This window comes from Camelina sativa, chromosome 12 (genome assembly GCF_030686135.1).
Source record: "Camelina sativa cultivar CO46 ecotype springtype chromosome 12, ASM3068613v1".
In the NCBI taxonomy this organism is placed as follows: Eukaryota; Viridiplantae; Streptophyta; class Magnoliopsida; order Brassicales; family Brassicaceae; genus Camelina; species Camelina sativa.
The window spans coordinates 16,192,456-16,219,138 of NC_141891.1; the positions used below are offsets into that span (position 1 = coordinate 16,192,456).

The window sequence follows — 26,683 nt, forward strand, 5'->3', positions numbered from 1 at the left end:
GGTCACATAAAAAAATATTCAAAAAATATCTAAACCCAAAATACTGAGATATTTCACCTAAAATAGTAAAATACAATGAATAAATAAGTATAATTCTCTTGTTGAACATGTATTAATTCTGTGAGAACCTATCTACGGGTTAATAAAAAAGTCGATTCATTATATGAATCAGAGATCGTACATCATAAAATCGGTCTATATCCACCACCTTATGCATTACTACTTTTTTTCTTGAAACAACAAAGAGACAATTACTTATTGACAAAACAGAACAAAAATAGAGAGGATAGTTACTTATTTGGTTCGTTAATTCCTAGTTTGTTTGTGGTGTAGTTTGTGTCGCCAGCTGCATCTGTGTAAACTCTGTCCAGTAGTAGTAGTTTGATACCAAAACAGAACCATTTATGTTTCTTTCTTGACAAAAACAAAAACCACACAACACTCTTCTTTTTTTATGGGCACCATTATTAAGTAACGTCCTAATTTAATGACAGAAGTATCCCTGCACCGAAGCCATCTTTAAACTCACGTTTCTGCATGTTTTACCCTTGCCTCCTGGCTTTCAGAGTTAAAATAAACAAATTATTCACTGACAGATCGACACCAGAATTTAAACGAAAGGTCTTTTTTATTTTTATAATAAGTACGTTTTTAACTGTTTAGTACGTAATTTTCTTATGAAGAAAATATATGTTGTTGCCTGAACAATTGGAAATAGAATATTAGATGAAGGGTAACTTTGGCAAATGTGATCGCTGGTCATATCAGAGATTAAAAGGGTCGGACATGTGGCACAACTTTTTCGCTTTATGCTTCCGTTGGAAAATACGTGGACCGACACCGACCCGATCATGCTAGCACAAACACAATATATTAACCCAATTTCCTTTTTATTTTAACTTCTATATTTGATCTACAAAGGTATAATAAGTATATGAGATTTGGTGACGATCATATTTACACATAATAATATAATTTGTATAAAAAAGGTGTTCGGAATCATAACACATTGTATCTTTTGACAAAATAGATCATATGATATCCTTAGGAGTGCAGTGGCATTTGGGAAAATCTCACTGTATTGCCTCTGAATCTGAAGTGGGCCTTTATCGGTTTCTTTAGAACTGCCCCATTTTAATGTTCTCACTTCTCATATAACCCCATTACGTGTGCAAATTAACTTCCCAAAAGTGTTTTGTTTAGTGAATCAAAAGCTATAAAAGGTGATGTGATTATCTTTTGTAGGGTAAATATGTCTTTGTTAATCCTCTCTAACCTTTTTAGTTTTTATACAGTAGCTATCTATCAAGATGATTAAAAATCTCACCGTCCTACTCAATACACTTTGCAGAGTCCAGCCCTAATTCCGGATTCACCCAAACGCGGAAACATAACCTCTTTGTCAATCAAAACCTGAAGATGCGAAGTGATTTTCACAAAGGAGACCCACAGAAACGGTGCACAGCAAAAGGCATACCCAAAAACCGACAATGCTCTGACAATGCCATCAGGATAAGAGGGAAAAGCCATCACGAGGAGCGTCCCCAAGATGCCAAACCATGGTGTTAAGACAGTGAGCATTGGAAGCAAGAAGGCGTTGACGGGTATGGTAGAGAGAGCAAAGGAGCCGGTTAAGTAGAGCGACCAACCAATGAGCGGGTGGACCGTTTTTGGGATGATGAAGAATGGTATAACGTAGGCTGAGAGGATCAAGAGAAGAGCAACCAACTTGAAAGTTGTCTGGATCATGCCTAGATTCTTATCAGAACGTTGGTAACATAGCTTGGTCAAGCTGGGACGCACTAGACGCGTGACTAGTATGATACCTAAGTAAAACACTGCTTGAATTAGAACCCAAGGCATCTCTGCGGAGTAACTGCAATGAAAACTACGGATTAGTGCACACCATACTGATCCTAAAAACGAGAGTATGTATCTAATGGGATTCAGTAGTTGTAAGTTGTGAGTATTAGTCTCGGTTTTGGGCTGTAATTAATTCAAATGTACCTGATGGTGTAGCGGCGCTGGTGGTGCCATGAAAGGCCTAAAGGAAGAACAGGCCATGACCACTAATACCATGGCTTCAACCAAACTGCTCCTGGGAACGTGATCACACTGTTCGGTCCACACGGTACGTTCCATCTGAGTTTAAGGTCTGATCAAGAGAATGACATGCATACATAGAAAGATTAGTAAAAACGTTTTAGATATATTTGGGGTTACTGAAATGGGAGAGTAGTAGCCACTTACAATAGTAAGATGCGTCCATTTGATAACCCAAAGGAAGCCTAAAATGTCCGGTAAGCGCAGTGGTGCGGTTATCTGAGGGAGGACGAAAGAGAGGCTGATCGAGTAAATTGGAGAAGTAGCTGACAAGGAACCCTTGGTCAGCTCCATCAGGGCTATCTCTCTTTATTTCAAGCTCATGAATCATATCTCTAAAGACCTCCATTGACGGCTGCAACACGAAGAGGCCAGTGTGGAAGATGCAAGGGTTAATGAAGACAGCACAGAATTGGCCGCATTGGAAGAGCTCGTCCGTGTTCTTGAGGAAGAGATTGTCGACGTCAAGCATAACGACACGGCCATAATCAGAGAGAGACCAAGCATAGAGCTTGTTTAGACTAAGCTTGAATCTGTTGTCGAAGGTAGTTTGTTTCTGGTATGGATTCTCAAGATTCTCTACTCTCACTACTTTAGCTCCATCCTCTTCTTCCCTACATATCCCATTATAGTGTTAATTATACTACTAATCAACAGTTTCTTGTATTATTGTATAAATGCAACAAGAAAGAAAAGAAAATATTATATATTTTTCTTACCAATTCCAGAAAAGGGAAACCAAAAAAAAAAAAAAGTTGTGAAAAGGTCTGAGACTTTTTAATTTCTTTTATAAGGCATTTGACAACTATCCCATTTATTATTTTTAACAATATTATCTTTTCTAATCAATACAACAAAAACACAATGTGTTGCTTTCTTTGCTTGACACATCAGATTCTGTATTGAACCTGGTATTGACACATCAGTAAAAACAAGTAACCAATGAAAACATTTTAATTAATACAGCTCATCTAAATTTAGTCATACGTGTACTAATGAAAATAGAAGTGAACGTGTGAGTTTTTTCTATTCTTCGAGTTCTTCACTTCTTCTTCTCCGTCGTCGCTTTTTGTTTTCTCTTCTTCGACGTGGTCTTTTATTTTTCTTCGATCTACCAGAACATGTCAGCTGATTTATTCTCTTCTTCGATGCTTGATTTCTTCTTCTTCTTTCTAATTAGATTTCTACTTTTTAAGAAGCAATCTTAGATTTGTGCATCGTAGGAAGAGATGCTTCAATGTATATTTCTCCTCTCCGATTCTGGGTAAGTGAATCTTCAAATCTTTCTTTCCGGATTCAGTTCGACTTTGATTGATCAGTCTGATTGTTCTTAATTCGTTGATCTGATTTTGAAATTAGATGTGGATATTATCACTTTATCTATCTATTTGTGGTGTTGGAAAGGTTTTATTTTGAAGAACTGAAACCGATTGTCAAATAAATTCTAATAAATCCAGCTCAGTTCGGTTCAATTAAATTCTAAATTCTCTTATTTTGTTTTTGGTTCTCTTATTCTAAATTCTCTTATTCTCTTATATGTGGTGTTTTTAGTTATGTTGTTGCAGAGGTTTTACGAGCTTGTTTATGGTCAGATCACTTTTGATGGAGTTGAGATCAAGACATTTCAAGTGATATGGTTTAGAAAATAAAGCGGATTGGTGAGTTGAGAATCTGTTTTGTTCAATGAAACGATCAGATCAAACATTACTTATGGTAAAGGAGGAGATGCTACTGAAATCAAATCGTATTTGCAGCTGACCTATCTTACACTCATGGCTTCATTGTGGCCTACAATAGGTAACTTAAACTGGAATAATCGAACCTAATAAACAGATTGTCTAGCCCTAATTCCTAAGTCCATGGTTTCAGATTAGACTGAAAGATTTAAGTTAAATATACATTGATAAAGCATAGAGTATTTAGAATTGTTTATTTTAGAGTTGATGAAGCTACAGTTTTTGAAGCTACATACAAAGGCAAAAGGTAACGTACACATTCCTGGCAGATGAAGCTACAGTTTTTGAATAGATGCAGCTTCATTGATTTTAATGGTTTGCAGGAAGAACAAGAAGCGGCACTAAAACAACTTAGAAAGAATCTAAAGTTCAAGGCTAAACCCGTCCCCAACTTCTACTACGAAGCGCCTCCTGCAAAACCTGAGCTCAAGAAGGTATGTTTCGAACTACATAATAAATCTCTCTCTTTCTTCAGAGTCTCAAGCATTGTTGTTCTTGTGACAAAGTATAACTTATGTTATGTTTCTTTCTAGCAACCTCTGACGCGTCCCAAGTCGCCAAAACTGATCCTTTCTCGGAGAAAAAGCTTCAGCGACGCAATCACCTCATCTTCCCGTGAAGAGGTTCTGAAGACAGTCTCTAACAGAAACCAACACAGCACTGGAACAGTTCAGAACAAAGACGAGCGACTGTATAGAAACCATGGACTTAGGAATTAGGGCTGTACTGCAGGTCTATGATACAATGGTTGGTGAAAGAGGAGTTCAATTATAAGATGGGCAAAAAGCATAGAGTAGCCATAGCTAGAGCAATCGATAAAGACAATGGTAAAATGGAAAATCTGAAACCTGTTTGTAAATTCTTCAGAGTCTATCCATATGTTTCTCTCTCCCTGCCTCCTCTGTTTTGCTTTTAAACGAAGGATCCCACACAAAAGCTCTAGAAATGGTGGAAATAGTGATCTCCTATGTATCATACAAATGCAGCAAGAGATGATTGTATAACCAGAACTATGAACAAACAAAAACCCAATTTTCTAAACAAAACCCACTAGACCAACGCTTCCACCTCCATAAACCAAATCAAACAAAAACAATTGATACACGACAAACCATAAAATAAGAAAACAACAAAAAGCCATCGAACCAATGAACAAATACAACTTAAAACCATCAAAATCAACCGTGATTGTATAACCCAGATACTTAAAACAAAACCCAGATAAAATCAACTTAAACCCAGCAAAATACGAACATGAAAAGCTTAAGGGCCAATTATAACATGGGTTGAAGAAGAAGCGAATCTGAGACGGATTAAGAAGAAAGAAGCTCAATTATAACATGGGTTGAAGCGACCTCAAGCTGGAGGATTGGAAAGTCTTTGATTTTTACCCAAACGCTTCTGAATCAAATTTGATTTTACTAGAATAAAGAAAACAATGAAGCTATTATTTTGGAGAAATTTTGACCGGTTTACACATTTCACCGGTTTAGTGGTTTCGGTAATTTTGAGAGGTTTTAGTAATTTTGACCGCTGTAAGCATTAGATGGATCAAATGGTTAAACCATTACTCATTATAACATAATTTTGATTCATTAAACCATTTCACCCACTAATTCATTTAGTTCATGAAGTCATTAGAATAAATTTCCTTAACATATTAGGGTCTAGGAGTTGAGTAAAGTTGTGATAATCCATGAGACTTGACCAATTTTGAAATTCCTAAGTACATAGTATACATAAATTAAATTGACATATAAAAGCTAAAAACATCAATAAAAGTAAAAAAAAAAACAAATACAGCAAAACAAAACCGCACAATGAATAAATCACAAAACAAATAACAAATAATATGCTAAAGATATAATGAATTTCTAATCCAACAACACAAACATACAAAACAACACATAATAATAAATAAAAAAATATACAAACAATAATAAAAATTACACAAAAAAACACAAAAAATATACAAAATCTTTCCGCGGCGTAGCGCGGGTACTATCCTAATCTCTTTAAAACAAAATGAACAAGCAATTAGTTACACATCTAATCTCTTAAATACTCACTTTCCCCACTCACTAACAAAAGGAAAAACACCAAACTTCCACCTAAACCCTTGTCTAGGTAATAAGGTTTGAATATGAGATAAGGGTGATATGAATTTGAATACAGAAATATTAACAACAATGACAAAAATAAATAAAAAATAAACCATTTTAGACGTAAGCTGATATTTTTTTGATCAACAATAGAAAAAGACAAGAAATCTGAAAAAGGTCGTGGAAACGAAACTGCAACGAATATTGTATTTGTTCAGACATTTTCAAAATTTTATAACATTTTAGTAATTTTTAACTCCAAAACTTCCTAAGCATATTCTTATTATTCTGATGTCCCTGTTGCTTCTAATCTAAAAATTATAAACTATAATCTTAAAGTTTGAATTTTTTTAAATACTGTTTTCATGCTGTTTCCCGCATTACTGCTCTCTTCCATGTTCTCCTATATATACTTTTGTTTAAGTAAAAACAAATATTATGAAATATGTTTAGTTTATATGAGCTTGTAAAAAAATTATAACAAAAGTATTATGAAATATGTTTATAACAAACTACAATAACTCAAGTGTAGACTGTAGAATTATTCAAATGTCCTGTGCGTTTTTGTTAGAATTGTAAAAAAATTTGTTAGGCTATGGTGAGTATTTTTCAAACTTTCTGTAAACCTATTGACACATTAGAGCGTTGATGAATATGAGTTTCCCTAAAGTAGATAGTATCTTTATTCTTCAGTCGTGAATATATATATATATATATATATATATATATATATATATATATATATATATATATGTATATATGTCTGACCCCTGAGTTGTTTCTGATTTCATAGTGTGCATTAAATTTGAATGGTTCTGAAGATTTTTAGACTAACTTCTGGTCGTCTGATAACAGTTAACACTTAACAGTGCGGTAATACTCATTTCTTTGTTTTTTTGTTTTGGCACCTGATTTTCACAATGTCGGAATGTCTATTTTCACATTCCGTCCATTTCAATTATTTTTAAAAATAGTTAAATTTGAATATGTTGGGCCAATTTGATAGTTTTCACAAACGTTAAAACTTATAGAGGTATGTTCCCACGCTCAATCCAAATAGAAAAATACTGTTTCTTATAAGGTTTATTTTAGAGATATTCCACATCTTCTTTTTCAATCTAATTTTAGAAACTCAAAAGTTGCGTCACTTGAAAGAGAGAGTTCATATATATTCTTCGAGAACTAAACCAAATTCTCCAAGTGAAAGGAAAGAATGTTTTGTGTGTGTTTTTAAGATTTTGAAGAGCCACATCTACTTGACTGACTGGTTGAAATTGAGAAGGAAAAAAATCTAATATGGGAATGAGGCAATGAAAAGGAAAGATTGGGTCCGATCAAACAATGGATACCACTATTATTTTACTGCCATTTAAAAAAAAAAACATAGATGTATTTTGTTTCCGAATTCTTGTTATTTTCTAATGTCAAACATCCATAATTTGATCGTCATATATATAAGTTAGAAACTATTTTGTTTTAGAGGCAGACACATACATTTACGTTGCCCAATTGAATAATTTGATCGTCATATAAGTTAGAAACTGTAGAGAATGAAATGTATTGATATTGAATGAAAGGGTTTACATATTTATACTAAGACACAGCTTAAACCTAGTACTAAGTAATTACATTTAGAGTCCTATATGTATTGACTCTTATACACCCCGGCAAGATGGAGGAGCGCTTGTGACACCAATCTTGGAACATGTCATCACAAACTGTTGTCGAGATAGCGGTTTAGTGAGGGCATCAGCGAGTTGATCCTTGGTGGATACATGTTGAACCTGAAACATACCATCTTGAATGTGATTCCGCGTGAAATGATAGTCAAATGCAATATGTTTCATTCTTGAATGGAAAACCGGATTGGCGCAAAGGTAGGGGACGCCAATGTTATCACAATAAATGATCGGAGGTGAGCGAAGAGTGAGACCCAGTTCAGTAAGCAACAAACACAACCAACAAATCTCCGAGGCTGTGTTGGCCATAGTCCTATAATCCGCCTCAGTTGAAGAACGTGTAACACCCGTTGCTTCTTTGAGCTCCAAGAGACAGGGTTCGTGCCAAGATAAATGACATAGGCATTGGTAGAGACATAATCATCAACATCACCAGCCCAATCAGCATCCGAAAAACCTCGAAGAGTGAGAGAAAAAGGTGCACGAAGAAAGATACCGTGAGTTTGAGTGCCAGCGAGATAACGTAGAACCCGCTTAGCAGCCTGCCAGTGAAGATCAGTCGGCTGATGCATGAACTGAGAAAGACGATTCACAACATAAGAGATATCAGGTCAAGTGAAAGCAAGGTACTGTAGGCTACCAACGACAGAGCGATACGGAGAAGGATCAGTCAGAAGGGAGCCACCGGACATTGTGAGCTTCAGAGAAGTCACCATTGGCGTTGCAACAGGCTTTGCATCATGCATATTGTGTCTTGCTAAGAGGTCAACGATATACTTACGTTGCATTAAGTGAAGTCCAGCTTTGGTCCGTGTGGCTTCAACACCAAGAAAGTAGCTCAGGTCAGTGGGATCCTTGATGGAGAAGCGAGAAGCGAAGGAGGCAAGTGTTTCAGCAATGTGCGATGAGCTGTTCCCTGTGACAAGGATATCGTCAACATAGACAAGAACATAAACATACACCGAACCACTCCGTTTAATGAACAAGGACGTGTCAGCAAGAGAGTTGGTGAAACCGGACTGGAGTAGGTGTTGTTTGAGAGACATATACCAAGCGCGGGAAGCTTGTTTAAGACCGTAAATGGGATTGCGTAATCGACAAACATAGTCTGGGCGAGTAGGATCAACAAAGCCTTGGGGCTGTTCCATGTAGACCTCCTCAGTCAACTTACCCTGCAAGAAAGCATTGTTTACGTCTAACTGTTTTATCGGCCATGAGTGAGCAACAACAACATCGAGAACCAAGCGTATCATCGTTGTTTTAATGACCGGACTAAAGGTGTCAGCATAATCGACCCCATGGCGTTGATGATACCCCTTTGCAAGAAGGCGTGAGTTATAGCGATTGAGGTCACCATTAGGATGGTATTTTGTTGTGAAAACCCAGCGTGAACCGATAACATTTTGGGAAGGATGTGGAGGAACTAAATCCCAAGAGTGATTAGCCATCTGAGCGTTGTACTCATCAGACATGGACGGTCGCCACCGATCATCCTTTAAGGCTTGAGCAGCGGTACGGGGTTCCCTGTATTGACGTGGACCTGTAACATGTAGATTCAATTTGTTTTTCGGTTTGGTGATGTTATTTTTGGCTCAAGTTTGCATTTTGTGGACATTTTGTGGTGGTTCAACGGGTTGAGGTATTCATGGTTGTTGTGGTTGAGGTTGGTGGGGAGTGATAGACGTAGAGCGATGTTGCTCAGGAGGGGCGGAGGTGTTGGAAGAAGGTTGTGGCTGAATCGTGGGGTTAGATTCATTTTCAGTGTGAGCAGTGGGCTCATTCGAAGTTGTTGTTTGTTGGGCCTGGGTTTGTGGCCGATTTAGTGGAGCAGTAGGCTCAGTAGTGAGAGAGAGAGGAGATAAGTGAGGCGAAGAAGATACCTGAGGTCACGGCGGAGATGAGCGTAACGGCGGGGACGGCGGTTCAGGGTGAAGGATGATGCCGGAGGTTCCACTAGAGGACGAGGGCGAGGATGAAGTGCAAGGGACCGGAGTGACCAGTGAGTGTAGAGGCGGAACCGAAGCAACAACGGGAAGAGAAGATGGTGGCGGTGTAGGTTTGGCAAACGGAAACACTGTCTCATCAAACGTGACATGCCGGGAAGTATAAATCCGGCCAGAAGGAACATGAAGGCAGTGATAAGCACTCTGCGTGAGGGAGTAGCCGAGAAACACACACAAGAGGGAACGACTTTGAAGCTTGTGTGTCGTGTATGGCTTCAACCAAGGGATGCAACGACAGCCAAAAACTTTAAGCTTGTCAATGTTTGGCGAAGTTTGAAACAACATCTGAAATGGAGAGCGCTGGCCAAGAACCGGCGTAGAGAGACGGTTGATGAGATAGATGGCAGTGGTGAAAGCATACGGCCAGTACGAAGCTGGAATCGAGGCAGTAGACAGAAGAGTAAGGTCTGTCTCCACAACATGGCGATGTTTGGGCTCAGCAATGCCGTTGTGCTCTGGCGTATGTGGTGGAGACGTTAAGTGAGAGATGCCATTAGTAAGTAGAAAACTACGTAAGCCAAAAAATTCACCTCCATTATCAGAAAACAAGGTTCCAATTTTCTATTGAAATCGATTCTCCACCAACGATTTAAAAGCAACAAAAAATTCTTTGACATCAGACTTGCGTTTAAGTGGATACAGCCAAGTATAACGTGTGAAGTGATCGATGACAAGCAGGTAATACTTAAAATTATCAACAGAGAGAACATGAGACGTCCAGACATCCGAGTATAAGCATTCAAGTGGTCGTGTAGTTTGAATAGTGTTTTGGGAAAAAGGAAGCTTATGACTTTTATTAAGAGAACAGTCTGAGCAAGATAAAACTTTTTGAGAACCCAAAACAGAAATTTGAAAACTAGAAAGCATAGTGTTTAAAACAGAAGAAGACGGATGGCCAAGACGGGAATGCCACACTGAAAGAGGAGCTTTTGAACTAGTGTAGGTAGACAAGGCAGTCATTTCGTGTGGCGAAACTGGCCACTCATACAGTTCATCCTTTGTGCGGCCCTGAAGAAGTAGAACCCCCGTACTGAGATCCTTCACCTGAAAGAAGGCAGGATAAAATGCAACAGAGACACCATTAGCATTGCATAGCCGGTATACATAAATCAAGTTCTTATGAATGTCAGGGACACACAAGATTTTATTCAAAAGAAGATCACGTGAGCGAGAGGGAAGAAGTTTGGAACCAGTATGAGAAATGGCTAACGGAGAGCCATTAGCAACAACAACATCTTCCCCACCGGTGTACTGTTCGTGAACAGAGAGGTTCGCCAAGTCCGATGTCATGTGGTGCGTAGCACCACTATCAAGTATCCACGGGTTTGGATCATAAGGAGATCCAATAGCAGCATTAGCGCAGGGTTGCCACGGACGGAAAGGACTGCTTTGCGGAGAGGAGGTAGCGCGAGACTGAAACTGCGAACACCACCTTGCACTATGGCCTTGTGTGTAACAGATTTGGCACCGACCTTTGTAACCTCGAGGCTCATTGGTGGACAGCGGCTGGTGGAACTGACTGTGAGACACACCCCCGTAGTTGGAGCCAGAGGAGTGATGTGAGAAGGACCGCTTGTTGGTGTTAGTGTTGTGGTATCCACCACGAGATTGGTGACGAGGACGATTGGTAGCAACATTTGCCGTAACAGGAAACGTCAGTGGAGTAGCCTTGGAGAGAAGCTTAGCTTCATGATTGAGCAAACCATCATGAACGTAGGCGATGGTAGGAGATGTATCACGTACAGCCACCTGATCAACAATGGGACGATATTCGTCGGGGAGACCATCAAGGATCTGCTCAATCTGGTCATCATGCTCCATGGGGCTACCCAGATTGGCGAGAGCATCAAAACGAGTCGTAAGGCTATGTAAGTACTTATCAATGTTTTTGGTTCCTTTAACAATGAGTTTAAACTGATCCCTCAACTGGCGTGCATGACCCCTGCTTGGTTTAGCGTAGTTATCAGCAAGAGTGGTCCAGATCTCAGCCGAAGTAGTGCTCCGGGAAAGCGCAGACTGGACGGTGGGAATGACGGATCCGAGGAGATCACTGTAAAGTAGCTTGTCTTGACGCTGCCAGTGTAGAAGAGCCGGATTTGGAGAAACAACATCACCGGCGGTGACTGTAGCCGGCGGGATTTCAGTGAAGCCATCGAGATAACCAGCAAGTCCATGACCATCGACAAAAGCATGAAGAGTTTCCAAATGACGTAAGTGGTTGGCGTCAATTTCGTTATGTTAGCCATGTTGAGGCTAAGAAGAGTTTGGTTGTTTGGGTTGATGGTGACATAATCAGATGTGTTTGAGGTCTCGGGTGTGGTGGCCATTGCAGCGGTGAATTTTTTTTTTTTTTTTTTTATGTTTAGGTTTAGGTTAAGGAGCGTACTGCTCAGGAGCATACTGCTCAGGAGCGTACTGCTCAGGAGCGTACTACTCTGATACCATGTAAAGAATGAAATATATTAATATTAAATGAAAGGATTTACAGCTTAAACCTAATACTAAATAATTACATTTAGGGGGGTGTATTCAAAACATGATTTTGAGGAATTTTGGATTTTGTTTAAAATCACATGTTATTCAGCTTAGAATTTTAAAATCTCTTTCTAAATCTGGTGTTATTGAAAATGAGATTTTTATAAAATCAATCAAAATGACTTAAAATCTCTTGTTATTCAAACAACAATTTTTAAAAATCATATGAAATCAACTGTTATTGAAAACATAACTTTATATTTCTTTAAAACCTCATAACAATGATTTTGGGAGATTTTGAGAGATTTTGTATACATTTTTACACTAGAAATCCAAGTTATAAAATCACACCTCTAAGGATGATATTTGAGATATTTGTTTTACAAAAAGAAAACTGTAGCCGATGTAAAAAAAACTTTTCCGCAGAGAGCAAAAACTGAAAACTAATAAAACATAAGTAAATTATTAACCTTTTGATCCATTCACATACGATTGAATTGATTATACATGTTCTTCTCCTTCCCCCTTCTCTCTTTCCCAGAAAGTATCACTGTAATTTTTTTTCACTTTTCCTTTTCTCCTCTTTTTTTTCTCCTCTGACTTTTTCTCTTTCTTCTCCGAAGGAATCTTTTTATTTTTTAGATTTTCCATCTAGACATTATAAAGTCTCGATGCAAGATATTGGTAATAAAGGAGATAAACTATACTGGAAATTAAATCCTTTTTTTTCTAAAGTCTTTTAAAATCACCCAGCAAAATCCTTTTGAATCTCATCAAATCACAAAACAAAATATTCAATAATTCCACCAAATATTCTAAAAACTTTCATTAAATCTCTCAAAATCCTAAATTTCCTAAATCTCATAAAATCCTCTAAAATCATGGTTTCAATACACCCCCTTAGAGTCCTATATGTATTGACTCTTATAGAAACTAAACAATTTAATTAACCATAACAATAATCGTTTCATTTTGTAGCTTTCCTTGCGGAAAAAAAAAAAGATAGCAACAGAGTGTCATGTAGAGTTGAGTAATACTGGTCCACTTGTGTGTGATATCAAAGTCAAACTACTACAAGTAAAAGTCAACAATAATTATAAGATTACTAATTACAATTTACAAAGAAAATACAATGATAAATCAAATTAATCAGGTACTAATACATTATATTATTAGAGTGCAAAATGTGATTAGATTCAGACAACCTTGAGAATGTAGGGAGTCAAAGGGCATAGATTCACGCAACTTTTAGACAAACGTCACCTTTCTTTATTCACTATAGCAAATTTAGTTTACAAACAGAATTAAATTTCTTGATTTTTATTTTATCTTATTTTTGCATTAATGAGCTTATAATTAACATTTTTTGTATTTTTTACACCTATCACTGTATTTACATCCCCTTTTAATAAAAGAGAAGTACACAACTTAGTTTTTGTAGACTTTATAAAAAATAAAAATGGTTACAAATGCATAAAAATAAAAATAGGTTATATATAGGATATACATTAACCAGTGTTCTAAAACGCACTAGGCGCTCTCTAGACGATAGACGAACGCATAGCACCTAGTTGTATATGCGGGTGTTTAGGCGGAGCCTAGGCGGATATTTATATATACTAAATAATTATATGTAACATATAAATTATAAAACAGTTATATTTTTAAAGCAGTTATTTATGCAAATTCAGTCATAGTTCATAGCAGCTAAATTTTGATGATAATCCCCTCTAATTTTTACTGAAAAACAATACAAAAAATATAAACAAAAATAATTAAATAATCAAATCATGACAACAGAACATGATTGTTACTCCAACGTAACAATCGATGTATATAATCACTTCATGAGGAATAGCCACGAACAATAAACCAAAGGTATCAGAGGCATCAACAAACTATTACTAGAATAGCATAATATTAAATAATAAAGAAAGAACTGTACCACAAAGATTGCGATACACGAAAGTGACCATGAAGCAGCTTACGTTAAGAAGAAGGTCAATCGGAGTAGAGAGGTAAACCAAAGAGGAACACCGAATAACAGAGAAGAGCAATACAATTTAATGAGCTATGAAAACGAGGTATAGCCAGAGAGATATCAATATTAGTTGGGATTGTATTTAGGGTTTTTTATTAAGTATTGAGAAACTAGGTTTTTGTCCACTTGAGAAAACGTACAGACAACGTCTCGGCGGTGTTGTATACGCGGACTATGCGGTGCCCAGGCGCCCGCTTTATAACAAAACGCATAACAAGCCGTATATGATGTATACGTTACGAGACCGAATAGAGAATAGGCGGCGCATATACGGGCAAAGCGCCCGCGTTTTAGAACACTGACATTAACCCTATACTCTTCATAAGATAACTCTTCATATATAGATAATAAATAATAAATGATAAATGATATCAATAGATCGTGGAGCAAGATTTAGTTATAATATATACGAAGATCCTCCTTTCGTATGTTTGTATCAAATCGTAGACTTTATAAAAAATAGAAATGGTTACAAATGCATAAAAATAAAAATAGATTATATATAGGATCTACATTGACCCTCTACTCTTCATAAGATAACTCTTCATATATAGATAATAAATGATAAATGATAAATCCTCTTTTTAATAAAATGGAAGTACATAACATTGTTTTGGTAGACTTTATAAGACTTTATAATTTTAATAAATGGTTACAAATAGGTTATAGATTAATCTATATATTAATTAGTTACAAGTTGATAGTTCATATATTAAAGGTAACAAATAAAACCTTAATTGTAACAGAAAATCTTAAACGTGATATTCCAAATTGATAGTTCATGGATATTCCAAACTTTATTTTCGGAAGATCACGTTGTTTCCAAAGATCTACAATTACAATATTACCAATTTATTTTCCTGAGATTTTATTGATAGACCACAACGTTAACCAAGTTATTAAAGGGGATAAAAATATACTCTCAATCATAAATAGAAAGTACACAACTTTTTTTTTTTATAATAAAACGGAAGTACGCAATTTTTTTTGTATAATAAAACGGAAGTACACAACTTTTTTTGTAGAATATATAATTTTTATAAGTTGGTTACAAAATAAATAATATATTAAATATAGGTTGGTTAAAAAAAAAGTTATAGATGAAATCCGTGGGCTATATGAAATTACAAATATACTTCAGAATATCTCAAAGAATCCTCTTATAGATAATATTCCAATGATTTATACAATTTTCAAAAAAAATCTTAATTATTCCATATATTGTTACACTATATATAGTGTTTGGCACAAAAATATACTGGTAGGTATAAAAAAGAATAAAATCTTGGCAATTAATCACACTTAATCGTGATTTCTGAGATTTTATGTCGATATCAAAATAAAATCTGACCTAACATCCTTCCAAGCTTTTAATATAAATCAATGTCTTTAAAACCGGACCGGAAGGTGAACCGGAAGTCTTTCGGGTCACTGGGTCAACAAGTTGGACCGATTGAATTACAGGTCAATTAGTTTATTAGTTTGATTACATTTTATGAATATAACATCTACTTTTTATAAATATATGAACAAAACATACATAGTTAGGTACTAAGCAACTAAAATTAAACTTTTAAATGATTAGATAAAATAACTAACTGATTCTTTTATAAATAACAACATTTATTTTTAATTTGGTTTGAGTTTAAAGTGTGACCAAAATAAAATATTTTAATTTGAGATCGACAACCCGGTCCGACCCTCCTGTTCAACCATCGGTTCACGGGTTTTTAGTGGGTTTTTCTATTTTTTTGCGGGTTTAATTTTTTAGGTTTTTAGAGGTTACCATGACCGGAATATCTATTGAGTTGTGGTTGGATCGAACCGACCGGCCGGTCTGGTCCTGATTAAAAAACATTGATATAAATCATTCAGATCTCCATTCAACAAAATACATATTCATACAAAAAAAATAATAATAACAATCGTTTCTCAGTTTACAATGCTAAACCGTCTTCTAAATTATATTTTATTTTGAAATTATAATAAAGATAAAAGAAATTTTAACCTGTGCTCTAGCACGAGTCCAAATCTAGTTTTAATTATAGATGACATTCAAAAATTATTTAGGAGGTTGAAGATATTGTTATGCAAAAAGTAGGTAGCACAAAAAACATGTGGATGACTGATGAGCCTTGTGTAAATTAGTCATATGTGGTAATCATGCACAGATAAAAACAAAAATTGTAAACATCTTGTCATATTAACTTACACACCTATTTCATTATCAGTTAACACAAAGATTATAAAACACACTAATTAGAGGAGATATATTAAGAAAAGAACTTTTAAAAAAATTAGAGAGTGCTAATTTTGTAAATAAATTAGAGATGTGTTGGGTCAGAGTTAAAGGTCGCGGCCATATATATAATAAGCTCTCTGCTTATCTTCTTCACGTCTCAAACCATTCTCTCATCTTCTCTTCCTTAAACTCAAACTCCTTCTTCTTCCAAATTCCCACACACATGGCAACGTGCATCGACACATGCCGAACCGGCAATACCCAAGACGACGATTGCCGGTTCTATTGTACCAAGAATTTCTTCCGACCCGGTTACTCTCTAAACCGGAAGATCCACACCTAAACCGAAGAAGACGTCTGGATCAAGATGCTTGAAGAAGTCAAATCCGATGTCGAGCAAGAACCCATTTTGTCAGACTACTACTACGCTTCGATCACATCTCATCGATCATTAGCTTCTGCCTTAGTTCACATCCTCTCCGTAAAGCTCAGCAATTCAAACCTATAAAGCAACACACTCTTCGAGCTGTTCATCAGCGTTTTAGAAGAAAGCCCCGAGATCATCGACTCGACGAAGCGAGATCTGGTAGCAGTTAAAGAAAGAGACCCGGCTTGTATAAGCTACGTTAATTGCTTCTTGGGTTTCAAACGCTTCCTCGCTTGTCAAGCTCATCGTATAGCTCATAAGCTCTGGAAACAGAACAGAAAAATCGTAGCTTTACTGATCCAGAACAGAGTATCTGAAGCTTTCGCCGTCCATGTTCATCCCCCGGAGCTGAGATAGGAAAAGGGATTTTGTTAGACCATGCGACGGGTGTGGTGATCGGAGAGACGGCGGTGGTTGGAGACAACGTTTCGATTCTACACGGCGTGACGTTGGGAGGAACGGGGAAACAGAGCGGTGATCGGCATCCGAAGATAGGCGATGGAGTGTTGATCGGAGCAGGGACTTTTATATTGGGGAATATTAAGATCGGAGAGGGAGCTAAGATTGGATCGGGTTCGGTGGTGGTTAAAGATGTGCCGCCGCGTATGACGGCGGTTGGAAACCCGGCGAGATTGATCGGTGGGAAAGAGAACATGAGAAAACTTGATAAGGTTCCTCCTGGTCTAAGTATGGACCAGACATCATATATAGCGGAATGGTCTGATTATGTGATATAAAAAAAAAACAAAAGAGGTGTAATAATAATTGGTCTTTCTTCTTCTAAAAGTCATATGTTTGTATCTATTTTTCTTGTAGTATAACTGATGAATCAAGTCAGACTAATCTTACCATTTGAATGATGATGATGATCATCTCATCTTACAAAAGTTATATTGTCGTGTACGAAAGCTGCATCATCCATTCAAGAAATAAGGAAAAAAGTGAATGATAAAATTCAATTCCACCATCTCATAGCAATTGTGATGTTGTTTATATAACTCAAGCTCATAGATCTTTAAGAAAAAAAGAAAAAAAAAAAACTAGAGATTTAACTATATAATCATCTTGTTAATTATTGAGGATCAATGTCGATTTGCTGGCTTGTAAATTGGGCCTAAGTCAATTGTTTAATGGGCCACGTATCAACCAACCTCCTACTCATCAGTCATTTAATAAATTTATTTACTGTTTCGTCGGCCGGTGTATTTATTATTAACATCGGCGGCGGCTATGGCGTCATGCTAATTGGGACTGTGTAGAGAGAAGGGAATCGCAATTATGAATTAATAAAAGGAGCCTTCAAATTTTAAAAACTAATCCCTCTGTCCCACAAAAACTGATGTTTTGGGATATTTTTTTGTCTCACAAAAATTGATGTTTTGTAAACTTCAAGAAATAATCATTGAAAATATTTAAAATTCTTAATTGTTATTGGTTTAAAATTAAATAATACATTTTTAGTCAAAGTAAAAAAATATATTTAAACTCACTAATCATTGTTTTCTTAAAATGTGTAATATCCCAAAACATCAATTTTTGTGGGACAAAGGGAGTAAAAATTAGATTTAGAGACGTTCCGTTTTCCCAAAATAGGGACTTTTGGGATTTCCCAATAATAATAATAAGGGTAAAAAAAAAAAAAGGAAAAATGACCTTTGAGATTTCTACTTACTCTTTCCCTATATAAATGTCTGTCGTCCACAGAGACTAGTGAGACAGAGAGCCTCATTTCTTCTTATCTTCTTCTTCTTAAAAAAAAAGACATTAAACACACACACTATCACTATGGCTTACGAAACATCAAGTTGTGTTTTCATTAAAAAAATGAAATTAACGCGTTAGGGAGAAAAATCGGGCGAGTGAACCCTACGCGTGGTAATTTTTCTCTTTCAAAAAACCTACTTCTTCTGACCACAACCTCGTGCGCCGACGTCAGGTCCTCCGTCAATTCCGGTGGCGATGAGGACTCTCCGGTCCATGGTTCTTCATTCGCGACTTGTTGCATCATCTCGGCGAAGCTGTTAGACGAAATCAAGGGAGCGGTGGAGAGAAGAAGCATCTGCGAGGCGCCGATGGTAAAGAGCTCTACCGGAGGTGTTGCTACGCGGAGTGGAAGAGGGAGATCCACGGCAAAGAACGAGAAGAGAGGGTAGATAGATCTGGAGATTGGAGATCTTGGAGGTTTCACCGGATCGGTTATGATAGGGGAGGTAATCTCCGATCTGGTGAAGCTAAGCCACCGTTGACGGTCCTCTTATCTACTCCCTGCTGCCTCTCTCTCTCACGACTGAGCATGGAATCCTCCACGACGAATGACAGATCGGAACTCTTCCTCCTTCTCAAAACGGTTCTACGGTGGCGGGATGACAAACGAATCTTGGATCACCATCTTCGTTCGGTTACCGTCGTCCAGACTTGCCGAAGGTCCTGTTCCGGTCGAGCATCCGCAATCATGGACGGCGGCTACAAAACGAGTTCTTCGTTTGTAGATTAGGGTTTCATGTATAGCCGGTTAAATCCGGTTGTTGTAACCCGGCCGGTTTTGTTTTCTAACGGTTTAATCCGGTTTGATGTAAATGAGTTGAACTCTCTGGGATTTCTATATGGGTCTACTCCAGAAATAGTCCACTGGGCATTATATGTTTATAATTGAAAGCCTTTTAACAAAAAAAAAAAAAAAAAGTTGTGTTTTCATTACGACGAACAAAGATACACATTTTGGTATTCTTTTGGACAGAGACGATACGGTCTCTGTTATTAAAGGTCAGTTTTCTTCTTCTATCTTTATATGGTCTCTTTCTTTCTTTCTTTCTTTTTTCAAATATATTCGTAAATTTGCTTTTGTATTGAAAACTCACTGCATGCATGTGTGTTTTATGCAGAAAAAATAAGCATGGAGCACCAACAATGCTTCCCTAGTTTTGGGAAAATCACTATCTCTGCCTTGAAGGTATAATTGTTCAAAACCCACGTCTTTCTTTCTTTCTTTTTTTGGTTTAAGCAAAAGCATCAACGTAAAGAAGGATCGTGTTTTTGTTTATTATATAGGTTAACTTGGGAGGTCAATTTTATCACCTATCAGACTCGATTATTTTGAGCAAAGCTATCCAAGGCATCAGAAACGACGACTGGTACCTTTTCGTTGATGTTGAGGTGAATGGTGAGATGCTGCCTATTACTGCTCCTTGTTCAAACCCTGATCCGAATCTGATAACCAAAGTCGCTGAGGAAAAGACCAAAAAGAGGAAAGTCAGAACTTCGGCTGGTGACAAAAAGTCTCAAAAGATACCCGCTATTGGTGATGCTACAAGTGGCAAAGGAGTTGTTGAAGCCATCGGTATAGGTAACCTTGTTTTTTTTTTTTTCTATTTTTGGAACATGTTATTTACACATTGATATTTACACATTGATATACCTTTGATGTTCTCAATACTGTAAGGGAACTCTTAAAGTAGCTATAGAAATTAAATTTAGTTTATAACTATGGTTTAATTTCTTCAGTTGTTATCAGTTGTTCTAGATGTGTAATGTTTAATGTGTAATGCTTTTTTCCAGTTGACGTTGAAAAGGATTTAACAGATGCCATGGATGTTGCTCTGGCGTTGAAAGCTATGGATGTTGTTCATGAGAATCCCAAAGGTAATATTCTTTCTGAAGCAGTAGTAATATATAGGTAGATTTATTTTGGTTGTTTGTATTTTTAATTCACTGATTTTCATATTCAGATGTCACTTGGGTACATCACTGACTCTTCATTAGCTCTTCATTAGCTCCAACTGCTCACAATAGTTACCTTAATATTTTTTAATTTATTTGTATGTTCAGTAGACCTTGGAAAGGAGGTAACCAATCTTCTTTCTGAAGCGATAGGAGAAGGTAAATTTTGTTGGATGGTTTATATATATGGTTGAAGTTACTTCTTTTCATTTCTAGATTGTTACTTGGTGTACATTATTAACATTTCCTAAGCTCCAACTACCGCTAATAGTTACCTTTTTAACTGCTGGATTTTTAGCTTGTCCTGCAAGTAATTTGGAGGCTAGTAGCTCAGCTGGACATGAGAAAAGCTCAAAAGATCAGATTGATCTGTCTCTTGTTGCTCATAATGAAGGCCTGAAAGATGGCATTGTTGCAGCTTCTGAATCTGTTCTAAACTCGAGTGGAGGAAAGATTACCAATACTCTTGTATTATTGGCAGATCCAAGAGGTAATTACAGTTCTTGGCTGAATAATCATTTTCTTCTCTATAACTATGTGTAATTGGGGCGTTTCTATTAACTCGTAAATTGCTGATTCTGCTTAGCGAAAGAGATTGGTGCAAAGGACATTGGTGAAAAAGATGCTGATGAGGCTAGCAAATCTGTGAAGGCTACAAAGAAAGCCAAGGCACCAGCTAATGAAGAAACTGAAGGTTCTTCTATTGCGCCCAAAGTTGAGCCAGGTGTTGCGCCCAAAGTTGAGCCTGGTGTTGCGACCAAAGTTGACCCTGGTGTTGTTGTCAGTGACCCTCAGGAGAACATGGACAAAGTTGAAAAGAAGTCAAGCAAGAAATCAAAGAAGAAATCATCTTCGAACGTTGTGGAGGAGGCTTGGTTGTTGTCATCTCTAATTAAAAAAAAATTGCGCTGCTACATTTATCTAGTTTTGTGTCTTTTTATTTTTCTCTATTGCTACATGATTTCCCTAGTTTTAAAAACATATTTGCTGGTTCTTTTGTTTCAAATAATCGTTTAGGTTTTTTTTTTTTTGTTTTTTTTTTTTTTGTTTCTTTTTTGTTTTTTTTTTTGTTTTTTTTTTGTTTAAAGGTGTTCAATTTTAGTATTAGAATTAAATCCAGAAATAGCCCATTGGACATTTATTTCTGGATTTAGGTCAATTACAATCTTCAAAGGACCTAAACCACATAATACATCAAACCAAGTAAAAACTGTAAATCAAAATTGACCCAGGTTTAATCACGCACCGGAATCAAACCGGCACTCGTTTACCCTAATATCCAACCAAAGAACTCAGTTGAAGCTGCTGTCCATAATATTGCAGATGCTCATTGGAACAAGACCTTCGACGAGCTTGGACGACGCGAGTCAAACGGAGATGGTGATCCAAGATCCGTTGCCATCTCGCCACCGTAGAGCAGCTTTGAGGAGGAAGAAAAGAGCTGAGCTTTGTCGAAGAGATACATGCTCATATGTGAGAAGAGATAGGCGGTAGGGAGTAGATCTGAAACCTTCGACGGTGGCTTAGCTCCTCCTTGCCGTAGACGACCTCCCCTATCGAACAACAGCCCTGAGAAACCTCAAGAATCTCCAGTTTTCAGATCTAACCACCTTCCTCTCTTGATCCTTGCCGTGAATCTCCCTCTTCTACTCCTCATCGCATCACCGCCGATAGAGCTCTTACCGTTGGTGTGTCGAGGAAACTTTTCCCTTCCACTGCTCCCTTGATTTTGATCACGAAGCTTTCACCTTATTGATGCAGCGGTTAACGGATGAAGCGCCATGGACCCCGGGGCTCTCATCGTCGCCGGAATCGACGGAGAACCCACAACGACGGTGCAAAAGAACGTGATCAGAAGAAGAAGAATTTGGGAGAGAAAAAATCGCCGCGCGTGAGATCCAGTGGCTCGAATTTCTCTCAATAATCGTTTAGGTTGTTTTCTTGTTTCTGTTTTATTCTAATGCATGATTGCATTTTGGCTTTCAATGGATTTTTTTAAGACTTCAAATTTTCACTATCTATGTTGAGATGAAAAGGAGTGTGTTTATGGATAAATATTGTTTGTATTTGGACCTGTTGTGGCTGAATAGCTTAGCTAAATGTGCTGAGAAAAGAAATTAGGACAATGGAAGAGATGAAAACAAATTCATGAGAGATATTTCATATCCGATCAAGATTCAAGAAAAGTGTGGAAGTGGAACCGCCTAGAACTAGAAGCAGAGCAGGCTGAAACTGAGCCACATACCAAACATGAGAAGCTAGCATGCGAAGATACAATAGTTGTTGTGCAGCTTTTGGCAGATGCTATTTTACATGTTCTTTCTTTTCTGATCTTACATATATATTTTGGGTCTATAACATAAACATAACTAGGTTCGGACCCGCACGTACCTGCGGGTTTAATTTCAAAAACTAAATTTGTAATCAAATTTGCAATATATAATGTATATATGGATTTGCAATATATATTTTCTATATCATATAATAAAACAATATTACAAAATTAGTTGACTTTTTATTCTTTTTATTTTATGTTTGGTTCATCTATATTGCATTACGTTTCTTTGTTTTTAAAATTTTAATATTGTAAAACACACTTTAATGCCTTTTAAAAAATATGTTACATATAAGATTGTAAGCGTCGATATAATTCAAAAATAAAATAATATTTTCGAGAAAAAGAAATAGATAAATTAGCTCAAAATAAAATAATATGGTTAGATATAATAATGATTTATAATACGTTCTAAAGGTATATCATTATATATATAGGTGAGAGTTTATGTTGCTTTTAATTGTAAATAGTAAGGATCACAAAGTTTCTTTTAGTTGCTTTGTGGTTATTTTCAGTTTTGGGAATTCTTGATCGCAAATATTTCTGAGTGGATGTAATTATTTGATCGGTTTATTAAAAGAGAATTAATAAACTAATTTACAAACACAGTAACCACCATCAACATTATGCACACAAAAAAAGGGTAGATTGTTTTTCTTATGAGAATTATGTGTTTTTGTAAATATTATTTGTAGACAAAAAATCTTAAATAATTTCAATATTGTTTTTAAGAAACAGTTGAGAACTTTATAACATAAAAACAGAAAAAATGAATAATAACTAGGATTTATCCCGTGGTACACCACGGGATCATTTTTTTTTTAACATTATCAAATTTTGTTTGTTTGCAAAAGTTTCAAGTTTTTTGTTTAGCATGCTAAGACACACTAAATATATTTGCACAACCTCAGTTTGATAAAACTAACTATATATATATATATATATAGTTATTAGTTATCTATCTATACATTTGTAACAATCTCTAACAATGACTCACATACAAAAACAATTAAGACGTGGACTTATGTAAAATATAAATCAACAACCAATAAACAAACATAAAGCAGCCATTCGAAATTAAGGGGTTGGTTTGAGATTGTGCATTTTCGATGAAATATAACCTTGGTATTTATAGAGTTTTACTGGTGATGATAATAGTAGTTGTGATATCAAATCGCAAAAGAAATTGGTGAGCAAGGAAAATATCTTTGCTAATCATACAATTACGAATTAATAGAAAAGAATAAGATGTGAAGATAAGGAATATGCCATTATATTTAACTCAATTAATTCTCTCCTAAGTTAGTCACAGAAAATTTAGAGTTTAATTCGATTTTATTGTGAGAAATGTCAGCATTTATTATCAATTAATTTGTTATTAAGACTTATCCCATAAAAAATAGTAGTAAATCGGGACATATTCCATTTTCGAGTTTTATATCTTAATTAGATCTTACCTAATATGATTGTATCTTTAATTTGTTGCTATAATATAGGAATGTAAATATGATTGTATTTTTAGGAAAGATCCGATTTTTTGAATCAGTTTAAATTCTTAAAAAAAACCCGATCCGTAGGAATGTAAATATGATTGTATTTTTAGGAAAGATCCGATTTTTTGAATCAGTTTAAATTCTTAAAAAAAACCCGATCCGGGTGTAAAAAAGAAGGAGACAAATTTGTACTCTAAAAATGTATAGATAGATGAGAAGGCAGAATATATAAGTCAAATTTCATTTTTGATGTCTCAAAATTCATTACAAATTTTAAGTAAAGTAAAGAAAAAAATGAAATATCAATTCGAAACTAAAATAATTCCAAATGGCTCTTACCAATTTTAATTTTAGACTAAAATAATTCCAAATGGCTTTTATCTCAAAATATATAACTAAATTAAATAAGTTTACATATATAAGTTTAAATTTAATTGCCGATAGTAACAAATTTACTTTTTCTAAATTTGAATTTTAAATTAGTTGTTTGTAATTGGATAGTTTCATTTAAATGCATTTGAGTGATTTTAGGGATTAAATATGCTTGTAGTGAGTATTATTATTTTACCCCCGCTGGATAGGATCCAAATCCTTTCAAACCGGATAGCATAGGATCCGCGTATTTTTTATTTAGCCCGACTACAAACGAACTGGGTCACTTTAGGATCCGCGGGTTTTTTTGTTTTTATTTTGACCAAACTACCATTTTCTCTGTTTTTTGTTTGTTCTAACTTGAATGACATTACATTTAATAATAGAAAACTTTATGACTATATAATGAAAAATATTTCTCTTTTAATAGTATAAATATATGGGTGAGTTACTAGAATATTGCATAAAAGCTTCCTTATTACAAAAGTAACATACAATTGTTTGTTATTACTAGACTAATCCATTGTACCTATACTACCCCTGAAACTAGTGTTGGGAAAAAACGTAATTACGGCTAGTGCCATTAGAAAAAAAAAAACATTGGAAGTTGGGACTAAGTCTACCGATCCTTTGATGGTAGATTTATACACGTGGACTGATTAAAGGTGTACGTCAGATATTTTTGGTACACTTAGTTGTAGTGCTGGTACACTTGCCGTCGACGTAGATGGTACACTTAGTTGTAGTGGTGGTACACTTATAGGTGGACGTATATGTGTATCAAAAACTAAGTGTACCAAAAATATCTGATGTACACCTTCAACAGTCAATATGACCCAAAAGATATTTATGGTAGACTAATGGCCTGTTGCGACAGATTTATTCGACAGCCTTCTCTCGTTTCAGATATTTTTGGTATACTTGTTTGTTTTTTTGAAATAGTTTTTGGAGTGTGATGGTAGGTTTCTTGTCCGTGGTAGATTTAGTAAGCATTTTTGACAGCTGTAAAGTCTTACTAGAATAATACGAATTTGTTTGAGCTGTCAAAGACAGTCTAGCGTTGCGATAGACTTATTGGAGATAGATCTAAACACGTTTGCTGTTCTTCCGATCTATGGTGTTCATGTAATAACGTTTATAGCAGATTCATCAATCGTATTCTGTTTGTCGGCCGGAGCAAACGTCTTTTTCCTACTCTATTTCGTTAATCTTTCCTCTGGGTTCATCCATGGAAGAGCTAGATATCTGTTCGAAAATCTATATAACTCACTTTTTATAGGTTTTTAATTTAGAAATCAGATGTTGAGATGAAAATCTATAATAGTTGAGTAAAAAACCCACAAGTGAAACCAAAAAAATAGACATAAGTCGTGAAAAAATAAAGTGAGGCAGGGAAAATTAGGGTTTTCAGTCGTATGTTAGAGGTAGAAGACGAGGATATTCTGGTAATTTCGGGTTCATTAAACCTAAAATCGAACGTGTACGTACATATAAACGTGTACGTACATATGAACGCATACGTACATAATGTTCTTGAGATTAGAGTATGTACATAATGTTCTTTTGCTTAGTGTAGGTCCATAAATCCGTTTTAATGAACAATATTATTGTAATTTTATAGTCATCTTCAACATATCTTTTTCTATAACCCTAGCTAATATTGTCGTTGTTGTTCACCGGAAATGGAACAAGTAAGAGATGTTACTAGAAAAAGTAAGAGATATTACTAGAACAACCTATGTAATTCGTAATTGTTTATTTATCATATTTTCGAGAGGTAATGAACAATAACCATACAAAATTACATTTTAACTATAGAGGGTAATATTTAGATAACATAAATATATAATACTCAGTTCAACTAGGTACAACTAAATATATATTTAGATTTGCATTTATATTTAAAATATGAAAATGATAATTAAGGTTTATAAGAATTTCTAAAACATATTGAACTA

General features: G+C 35.8%; 1 protein-coding gene, 1 long non-coding RNA gene and 3 pseudogenes across 4 annotated transcripts; 3 read left to right on the top strand and 2 right to left on the bottom strand.

The window, feature by feature from the left end:
* Positions 1 to 1,335: 1,335 nt before the first annotated feature.
* Positions 1,336 to 1,876, bottom strand: LOC147930596 (putative glucuronosyltransferase PGSIP7 pseudogene; annotated as a pseudogene).
* Positions 1,877 to 2,069: 193 nt separating this feature from the next.
* LOC104731940 (putative glucuronosyltransferase PGSIP7 pseudogene) lies at positions 2,070 to 2,575 on the bottom strand (annotated as a pseudogene).
* Positions 2,576 to 3,131: 556 nt separating this feature from the next.
* Positions 3,132 to 4,400, top strand: LOC109124611 (uncharacterized). 3 transcript variants are annotated; one of them, XR_015575406.1, is made up of 5 exons: positions 3,132 to 3,367; positions 3,655 to 3,761; positions 3,858 to 3,900; positions 4,163 to 4,273; positions 4,373 to 4,400. It is a non-coding gene; the product is annotated as an uncharacterized LOC109124611 (long non-coding RNA). The 3 variants fall into 3 exon arrangements; XR_015575407.1 differs by lacking the exon at positions 3,858 to 3,900 and having other exon boundaries at positions 4,373 to 4,398; XR_015575405.1 differs by lacking the exons at positions 4,163 to 4,273; positions 4,373 to 4,400 and having other exon boundaries at positions 3,858 to 4,104.
* Positions 4,401 to 16,397: 11,997 nt separating this feature from the next.
* On the top strand, positions 16,398 to 17,695 carry LOC104731938 (serine acetyltransferase 1, chloroplastic pseudogene; annotated as a pseudogene).
* Positions 17,696 to 18,880: 1,185 nt separating this feature from the next.
* Positions 18,881 to 21,542, top strand: LOC147930597 (uncharacterized). Its single transcript, XM_087476951.1, has 8 exons — positions 18,881 to 18,957; positions 19,492 to 19,571; positions 19,691 to 19,758; positions 19,857 to 20,151; positions 20,364 to 20,447; positions 20,634 to 20,684; positions 20,824 to 21,015; positions 21,112 to 21,542. The coding sequence occupies exons 1-8, from the start codon at positions 18,881 to 18,883 to the stop codon at positions 21,540 to 21,542; spliced, it is 1,278 nt and encodes a 425-aa protein (XP_087333077.1).
* Positions 21,543 to 26,683: the final 5,141 nt, after the last annotated feature.

What these genes read in the sequence shown, in the direction of transcription:
- LOC147930597 (XM_087476951.1), top strand. Translation starts at nt 18,881, where the DNA reads ATGGTAAAGAGCTCTACCGGAGGTGTTGCTACGCGGAGTGGAAGAGGG. An exon ending in TCACTATCTCTGCCTTGAAG is followed by an intron (nt 19,759 to 19,856) that starts GTATAATTGTTC and finishes TTTATTATATAG; the next exon opens with GTTAACTTGGGAGGTCAATT. An exon ending in ATTATTGGCAGATCCAAGAG is followed by an intron (nt 21,016 to 21,111) that starts GTAATTACAGTT and finishes GATTCTGCTTAG; the next exon opens with CGAAAGAGATTGGTGCAAAG.